At 46.1% G+C, this 9,542-nt stretch overlaps 1 protein-coding gene across 2 annotated transcripts in view; it reads right to left on the bottom strand.

Moving 5' to 3' along the window:
* Positions 1-722: 722 nt before the first annotated feature.
* The window catches only part of NID1 (nidogen 1), a 97,303-nt gene continuing 88,483 nt past the window's right edge, over positions 723-9,542 (bottom strand). For both annotated transcript variants that reach the window (XM_033841920.2, XM_033841919.2), the window contains exons 18-20: positions 7,410-7,533; positions 6,623-6,735; positions 723-5,638 (exon numbers count right to left, since the gene is read on the bottom strand). In XM_033841920.2, the coding sequence (XP_033697811.1) occupies positions 5,517-5,638; positions 6,623-6,735; positions 7,410-7,533 (359 nt within the window). In that variant the 3' untranslated portion in view covers positions 723-5,516. The remainder of the gene's footprint in view (positions 5,639-6,622; positions 6,736-7,409; positions 7,534-9,542) is intronic.

Genomic DNA, 9,542 nt, shown 5'->3' with positions numbered 1-9,542 from the left:
ATTAACAGTAATCTTTTGATGTTCCAGCTCCCTGGGGGTTTTTTTGTTTGCTTTTTGGTTTTGTTTTTGCAAAAACTATTTATCTGGCTCCTCCCTTGCCTCTTTGGAGCGGAGCCTCAGAGTGATCTGAGAGGCTGTGAAGTCCTCAGTTAAGTCTGCTGAATAGTACATAATTCTCAGCTTTTAGGCTGTGCAATTTTTTTTCAGTCGCAGTCTCAAAAGCCAGATGTACCCATGTTAGGATAATATGAGGGAAGTTTAAAGTTATGGCTGGGGTGTGAGGAACCTCAGAGGGAACGGAGCAGTCCTAGGGGAAAGTACCAGGAGGCTGTTACCTCCCTGAGGTCCAGAGACCAGGGAAGAGAGTGGTTCCTGGGACCCTAGCAGACAGCGTGGGAAGGGGGACACCTGGAGAGGGGCAGTGACCTTCGGTGGTCAAGGGGTAGAGATAACCTTCCGCAAGTCGGCAGGGAGAGGGAAATAAACATTTAGATTCACTCTCCTCTCTCCCTCCCTCTCCGCTAGGAAACCAGGGGGCAAGGGAGACACAGAGATCATCCTTAGATGGACTGGCCTCTTGGGGTCCAGCTAACCAATAATCTTAATTCCATCTGCAAAGCACCTAGATTAGAATCTTGGAATCTTTAGAATTCAGCCAACCACAACAATGATCAGCATTTTGCCAATCTTAGGTGACTCGCCTTTCTTTAAATTACAGTGTATTTTTAGAAAGCAGGTTTATTGAGATTATAATTCATATGCCATACAATTCACCCATGTAAAGTGTACATGCAATGTTTTTTTTTGTATATTACATTAGTAATTTAAAAAATCGTGGTAGAATATACATTACATAGAATTTGCCATTTTTAAGTGTACATGTGGCATTAAGTACATTCACAATGTTGTGTAACCATCACCACTATTTATATCCAAACCTTTTTCATCACCCTAAGTAAAACCTCTGAAACCATAAAGCAATAACCCCCATTTCCTCTTGCCCCTAGCACCTGGTAAACTCTAATCTACTTTGAGTCTCTATGAATTTGTCTATTCTAGGTACCTCACATAAGTAGAATCATATAATGTTCGTTCCTTTGTGACTCGCTTATTTCATTTAGCACAGTGACTCCAAGGTTCATCCACGTTGTAGCATGTGTCAGAACTCCATTACTTTTTATGGCTGGATATTATTCCCTTGTATGTGTACACTAGATTTTGTTTATCCTTTCATCTAGTGAGGGAATCTTGGGTTATTTTCATGTTTTGGCTATTGTGAATAATGCTGCTATGAACATTGGTGTACAAGTATCTGTTCGAGCTCCTGCTTTCAGTTTCTTTGGGTGTATACCTAGGAGTGGAATCGCTGGATCATATGATAATTCTGTGTTCAACTTTTTTTTTTTTTTTTTTTGCGGTACGCGGGCCTCTCACTGTTGTGGCCTCTCCCGTTGCGGAGCACAGGCTCCGGTCGCGCAGGCTCAGCGGCCATGGCTCACGGGCCCAGACTCCCAACCACTGCGCCACCAGGGAAGCCCCTGTGTTCAACTTTTTGAGGAACCGCAAAATGGACTTCCTTTGTGGCAGCACCATTTTACGTTCCCACTGGAAATGCACAAGGGTTCCAATTCTCCACATCCTTCTCAACACTGTTATTTTCTGTTTTTGTTTTTGATAGCCATCTGCCACCCTAATGTGTGTGAAGTGATATCGAATTGTGGTTTTGATTGGCTTTCCCCTAAAGGTTAATGATGTTGACCATCTTTTCATGTGCTTATTGGCCATTTGTATATCTTCTTTGAAAAAATGTTTATTCAAATCCTTTGCCCATTTTTGATTGGGTTGTTTTTGCTATTGTTATTGTTGAGTTATAGTTCTTTACATATTGTGGATATTAACCCTTATCAGATATCGGATTCACAAATACTTTCTACCCTTTCATGGGTTGGTTGTCATTTCACTTCTTTTTTAAAAAAATATTTATTTGTTTATATATTTATTTGGCTGTGTCAGTTCTTAGTTGCAGCACGCGGGATCTTCGTTGCCGCGTGCAGGATCTTTTTAGTTGCAGCATGCGAACTCTTAGTTGTGGCATGTGGGATCTAGTTCCCTGACCAGTGATGGAACCTGGGCCCCCTGCATTGGGAGCACAGAGTCCTAGCCAGTGGACCACCAGGGAAGTCCCTCATTTCACTCCTTTGATGCACAAAAGTTTTGAATTTTGATGACCAATTCATCTTTTTCTTTTGTTGCTTGTGCATTTGGTGTCATATACAAGAAATCATTGCCAAATCCAACATCAGGAAGACCTTTCCCTCTGTGCTGGCCTCCAAACAATTAAAAGCAGCGATCAGAACCCACAAATCTGATTTTTGGAGAGCAGTGTTGTTCTTATCGCTCACCCTGGCCCTAACTAGGAACACTAGGAACGTGGGCTGCTGTCCCCACAGCTGAGTGTCTTGGGGCCGAGGGGTGGGTGATGGTTGCCACTATTAAGAGGAAATTGACCAAAATGTATCAGCCTTTCATCAAGCTCTCTCCTGGGTGCTGCAAGCATTCTACTAGACACAGAGTTCCGAAGTACTTTATTCAGACAGCTCCTGCCAGTTCAACTGCTGTTTTGACAGATGGATGGATTCCTAAACCTTCCTACTCCACCATCTTCCCTGGCATCACCTTTACGATTTTATGACCAGAATAAAACACTGGAAGTTTTAGCCCTAACGTAAGTTGTCCCTGTCAATAAATCCACATTGGCAGGCTGTAACTGATCCCACTACGGTGCCATTTTACAAGCAGGCCCTGACGTACCAGGTCCCTTCTCTACAACAACTTCAGCTCTGAGCACCTTGTTCCTGCTATTTCTGAGCCCCCTTCACTCTGTCCAAGTCAACGGTCCATTCTCATCCCCCCAGGGGTTGGCACGGGTGGCACTTCCCATTGGTGGCAGCTTAGAACGGAACGGGGGTCTCACTCTGTGGCCAAGGTCAGGAAGGTATCTTTGCTCCTTCTGGACATGAGGAGGGGAGAAAAACACAGCTCATCTTCAGAACTGAATCAGGAAACCCTATTGCCTGTAGCTAAAATTTTTCTAAAAAATGAAAACAATGTTTGGGCTTCCCTCGTGGCGCAGTGGTTGGGAGCCCACCTGCCGATGCAGGGGACACGGGCTTGTGCCCCGGTCCGGGAGGATCCCACATGCCGCGGAGCGGCTGGGCCCGTGAGCCATGGCTGCTGAGCCTGCGCGTCCGGGGCCTGTGCTCCGCAACGGGAGAGGCCACAACAGTGAGAGGCCCGCGAACCGCAAAAAAAAAAAAATGAAAACAATGTTTAAAAGGGTGACTTGATGTCCACAATAGAATTAATTTTTAAGTCAAATATCAGCCCCTAAGTTCAGGGACTCACTTGGGAAACAAACCATCCCTTAAAACACTGGGGACTAAATAGGTTTTGCAGATTATTAAATGGCTATCTTTCCATTGTGAATCCGCCTCCCGAGATTAAATATCTTCATTCATACAAGATAGAGGGAGATTTTTTAACAAAAAAAAAAATTTATTTTCTGCACTAATATTTATACAGCTGTAAACTCAAATAATCATCCAATACTTGTACAAATCTGGGGAACAGTTAATAAGCACCTTCAATGGTTTCCACAGTTTAAGAATTTATCATTTACAAAATTTTAGAATGAGTTTAGTAAAATGAATAAGATAGTTATAAACATTATACAAAGTCATGACAAAACATTTGCTATAGAGGGCTCAATATGGAATGATAAATATAAAATTAAACTAATTTATGGGGTTGGGCTATATAAAAGACCCATGTGTTCCCCAAACCTTGTGATTCTTGGGGATATGTGCCTCTCAAAACAAACTCCAATTATTCAAGGAAAGGCTCTCTTGATTCAGGTCTCATGTACTGCAGAAAAGGGGGTGGGAGGGGCTGAGTGTCCTGAGGTTTGCAGATAAGAAGAGGGGTCTCTTCCTTACGGAGAAAAACAGGCATATTCTTCCATGTCAAGTGTATAAGTGTTCTCTGGCAAGGACATACCATTTTTTTCTTTGGCGTTATTTAAGAATTTTTCTCATTGCTATTGTTAAATCCCCTCCTCCACCCTTTCTCTTGGGCTTTCCATTCCTGCTCTTGGTCAGTCTCTTTGAGATACTTCTGAGTCTTCTCTACTCCCTTACCCCGATCTTTACTGACTCAAATTCCTTAATCTCAGCTTTCAGTCCAAAATTTCTATCATTTTAGGACTCTGGGAAGCAGTTGACAAAAAAACAACAAGCAAACAAACAAAAAAAACCCACTAGCTATATATAGTCAGGAGAGGTTTTCTAAACAAACTGTAGAAACATACACATGAAATGTGGCAATGGTCCTTTTAATTACACCAATGAGCAATAAATGGTCTGGATCACTAGTATAAATATTCAGTTTGGCCCTCCTGGATTGTGATTTTGCATGAGAATACAGCCAGCAAGGGCCATGGATAGAGGGAGAAACAAAGGAGAAGAAAGCTTATGGTTGATTGTAGATTGGATCTCATGGGTGGAGGCCAGAGGTGAGGGACTATAGGGGGTGTCATCTCTGGTACCAGCCCCAGCCTGTGTCTCAGATGGGTCTCCATTAGGAGGCTGGATACAGGTGCCAGCAGTGGGGCTGTGCCACCCCAGAGACCAGATGCTAGGATCCAAGTGCTCTGGTCATCTTTGGTATAATTTAAGGCACATCTATAGAATCCCCATCCTCAAACATCTGACTCCACACATTGAAAGTCCTACTGCAGGACACTCCTTTGATTTGAGCATTTGACTACCAAAGACGACTGCTGAAATGCCAATAATTTAGCTGGGAGAGGTTTCTCAGTATCATCCACCAAATACCCATGTATCCTTCGGACAGGGTGGGTTTTGACCAAAAAGCAGGGCTTGCTCTCTATAATGTGGGCCTTGGGCAGGATGCAGGTGGTACAGAACTCAGGGGTTCAAAGCCAGGAGTATAAAAAGGGAAATCAGAGCACCAAGACGAAAGTGTGGGAGGGCTAACTCCCTCCTTTGCTCACAGCCTTGCCTAGACAATCCTGGCTGGTGTGTTCAGCAGCTGACGGGATGATGGGTATCTCAGAGTGAGGCTGAGCTCGTAAGGCCACAGGGAAGGGGCAGTTCAGGCCTGGGGAGGTTCTACTCACCACTGGGGTGTTAAGGTTGGGGAAAGTTTCCAGCACCAGGACGGGGCATATAATCTTCACTCAGGGCTGTATAAGCTTGTCTGCGGGTTGGGGTCAGGGAGGTTTTCTGTCTTTGCGTAGGAGTAGAGGCTTTCCCATTCCAGAAGTGCAGGGCATATGTTTTGGGGAACAGTGAGGGCAATGCTGTTGGGGTTCAGGCTGGGTTGGCCCTGGACCTGGTGTCCACTTAGCCACCAGGTCAGACAGTTTTCAGTCTGGACCCTTTCAAGTAGGGTGTTGCTGTGAAATACTTTAGAGAGGGAATGAGGCACTCTTGTCTTCATTTCCGCTCGATACAGTCAACGCCCAGGGTATTGTCAGGGCAACGGCAGGTCCTGCTTCCTGGGGTGGCCAAGCAGAGGTGGGTGCAGCCACCATTGTTCACTGAGCAGTAGTTGTGACCTGGAAAAGGCAGAAGTCAGCTCAACAGCTAAGAGAGTGGCCTCCATACTACACCCCTTTTTGGTCTCTGGGAGGCCAAGCTTGTGGGGGCTCCTGGGGAACAGGGAAGGCTGCACAGGGCACTCAGCTCAGCTTATCTATCGGCTGTTTCCTCATCATTAAGGATTTGCCAGATGTGCAAAAACCTTGATTCCTGATCTGGGGGCTATGCAGATTTACCATTGAAGCTATTAAACAGATCTCAGGGAGGGTTTTCCAGCTCTGAACAGAACATGGGGTTGGAATTTTAAAGCACAATGTGTTCTTTATCTAGCTTGGCCACTTGACTGGGGGACAGGAGGGAAACCAGGAAGGAGGTTGGGTTAGGGGAGAGAATTTGGAGAGGCAGCCTAGCATAGACTCAAGCCAGGCTGCATAGCTCATCCCTGGTTCTGCCATCGTGAGCACCATGAGTGACCGTGTGACTCTGGGCAAGTGGCTTCCGTTTCCTTATTTATAAGGTGAGCATAATAATAGTACCTACCTCATAGGGTTGCTACAAGGATTAAGTGAACGAGTGGATACAAAGCACTTAGTATGCTAAGTGACTTAATATATGTGACGTACCTAGCTCACAGTAAGTATCACATCCATGTTTGCCTGGTAATTATTATTATTATGAATTACTGTTGTTGCTGGCAGGCCAAATGGATGGATTTTAAAGCAGCAGAGATCCTAACACTGATGTTCCTCCTTAGAACCTGAAGACCGCATACTTTTAGACTTTTCCTCACCCTTATCCTCGATCCACTTCATTCTTTAACATTTTCTATTGATTCATCTTGGCTCACCTACTCAATAATGAAGACCCATGACGGAAGGGACTGTGTCTCACCTGCCACGTGATAAGGGCTATGAGAGGCCACATAGGTAGCAGCTGGAGTGTGGGCTCTGAGCCCCAGAGTGCTTCCAGCCCCCTGACCAGTTACAGCACAGGTGAGTTACCTTCAGGACACTGAGACAGGGCGGTGGTGATGCCATACAGCCGGGTCTCTTTGTGGGGATGGAAGGAATCCGTCTCTCTGGAAATAGCGAGATCCACAGCAACCACGGAATTCCTACAGAGCACCAAAAGATGGGAGGTTAAAATACATCTAAGGTCTTGAACTTTTCTCTAGGGGGCAGCCTCTTTTGTTGTTTGGAGGCCATCAACAGATTCACTGGCCTTGCTTCCTAGCCATCCCTCCCTCTTCCTGGGATGAGACAGGCGTGCAGTTCTCTGGCTTCTTAAAAAAAAAAAAAAATTGGAAAAGGTCAGCTGGCTCTTCCCTCTGGCTCTAAATTCCAAGCTGGGAAATTGACTTTCTATACAGATGCCCTTGCCACACCTGCTTGCTTGGTTTAACCCCACCTTCCTGCGGGAAGAGCTGGTCAAGAAGCGGCTTTGGGAATACTGCAGTTTAAGAATTAAAATAAAATGGGGGCATGGAGCCCACCAGCCAAGTGACCGAGATCGGCTCCTGGGGAGAGAATAGACATGCTCAGGAAGTCCAAGTCTGCACTTGAAGCTGCCCATCAAGGAGCATCCAGATGGTACATGGCACACCCCCTGCTTCCCCAGAAGCCCCACCTCCCATTCCTTGCCCTCCTCTCTGACAACCAAAGGGCGAGGCAGAGGGGGCACCTCTGGAGGCGGGAAGGTCAAGCCAAGAGGCCACTTGGGAAGGGTGTGGCCTCCAGAGAGGGCGGCAGGGCAGGCCCCCCGGCCCCCACGCTCCAGCTGCTGACGTACATCTTCCAGTCTGTGTAATAGAGATTCTTCCCGAAGCTTGTAACGGCGAAAGGATACTGGAGCCCTTCAAGAACCTTGCGTCTGCTGGGCTGATCGGGCTTCAGGCATTCGGCCCGATGGGTGCCTGTGTGGGGCAAACACAAATCGTCCATTGTTCGTACAAGAAATGGGCCCTTTGTGTCCAAAAACGAGAGTAATGAGGGCAAGGGTGAGAGGGAGCGCTACAGGCTCATATCCTAGAGAACACAAGAGTTGCTCTTCTAAACTGGAAAGTTGTCTGTTCATCCTCCCTGGCCCCTCATTGATCAACACCCCCTCCATCCAGTACCCATACCTGGTTCTGATGGGGAGACAGAAGCTGGAGCAGAGGAAGAGCACCCCGTTTCACCAGTTCCCGGGGACTTAGGAACGATGCCATCTTCCAGCTCCTGCTCAAGCCCCTCCTCCTTGAAGCCTCTCCACACCTCCCCTCCCTGCATTCAGAGCCCTTAGAATTGCCGAGCTGCACAGCCTCGCATCAATACCCGCATCATGACCAACTTAAGGCTTGGGCTTTCACTCAACTGCGCACGCTTTACTCCCTGCATCCCCCGTGGCACCCGACAGTGTCTAGAACAAAGCAGGAACACAAGAGAGACTTGATGGATGGCTGACATTCCTCCCCGGCTGAGCATCTTGCCCACATCCCTCGCCTGAGGGACACCCCAAATCTGCCCAGGCCGGAGCACACATCAGGGCTGCATTACTTTATCTTCCTTGGCCTCAAGTCCTGCCTAAGCCCCCGGGGACAAGCGGGAGCTACAAGAATGTTAAGTTGTGACGTGCTTAATAGGTATCAGGATGAGGACAGGCTCTGGGGGGTCAGCAAACTTTTTCTTAAAGGGCCAGTTAGTAACTAGTTTAGGTTTTGTGAGCCAAGAGGCAAAAACCCAGGACATTATATAAGCATTTATATAACCTTTTATTTATTTATTTTACAGTATCAATCTATTTTATTAATGTAAACAAATAGTTTACTGAAAATGCCAAGGTTTAGTTTGTCCCCAGTCTGAAAGGTAGAGTATTTCTATCAAATCATTTGGTCTTTGGGAGAAGACTTGACCGTACTGAAAATGAGTATGACTAGGCGGAATGCGTGATTTGCACTACATTTCTGAGACGTTCAGATTCTTGCATGTGAAATATAAAATGAGCCTCAGCAGGAGTGTGAGACTAATAAATTTGAGCCAACTAGTTTGTCTGCAAAACAGTCTATGGATTGAAAAAACTTTTAGATAGCTCTAATGCCAACTGAATTAAGTTGTCATTGTCTTAAATCTGAAACTCCGAAGCATCCTATAATAAGAAATTTTGCATTACCACTTGAGCTTGCCTAAACAGTCTTATAAAAATGCAAATTAAAATACACAGTGTTTTGGAGGCCTCGGTGACGTCGTATGACGGCGTAGTACTCAGTTAGAAATGACCATGTAGATTATACACTCAGTAAAAATGGGTAGAGTCCAGAGCACACGATGGCACTGGTAACTGCAGGCAGGCCCATCAAACTCTGCTTCCATCTTTTAAAGCTTTGTACACAAGTACTATTGGATGTGGAGGAATGAGACACCTTCTTTATATCTTTGGAAGTTCTTTTCCCTTTATGTGGCCCTTCTCTTCCTACGTGAGGTGGGAACTTGCCATGGAGGCCTCCCTGTTTTCCAAGAGGCAATGAGAATGCATGATCCTGGACTGCTTCTTTAAGGCTCTTCACTGGGGCTTCTTAAAATGCTTGAGGGAAATGAGTAGGAGAGAGGGAGGGATCGATAGCGCACGGTTGATGCAAGATGCTGATAATTTTGTTGGTGGCAAACAGGAAGCTGAAGCTCCAGCTACAGTTTTCTCTCTCCAAACTCCAGAACTCCACACTCCAGAGGCCCTCCTTTCCACGTGCTGTATATAACCTTTTAAAATGTAACATTTAAAAATGTGAAAACCGGGGCTTCCCTGGTGGTGCTGTGGTTAGGAATCTGGCTGCCAATGCAGGGGACACGGGTTCGAGCCCTGGTCTGGCAAGATCCCACATGCTGCGGAGCAACTAAGCCTGTGTACCAAAACTACTGATCCTGCGCTCTAGAGCCCATGAGCCACAAT

The sequence above is a fragment of the Tursiops truncatus genome, chromosome 16 (genome assembly GCF_011762595.2).
Source record: "Tursiops truncatus isolate mTurTru1 chromosome 16, mTurTru1.mat.Y, whole genome shotgun sequence".
Lineage (NCBI taxonomy): Eukaryota > Metazoa > Chordata > Mammalia > Artiodactyla > Delphinidae > Tursiops > Tursiops truncatus.
This window is presented reverse-complemented; position numbering and strand designations above follow the sequence as displayed.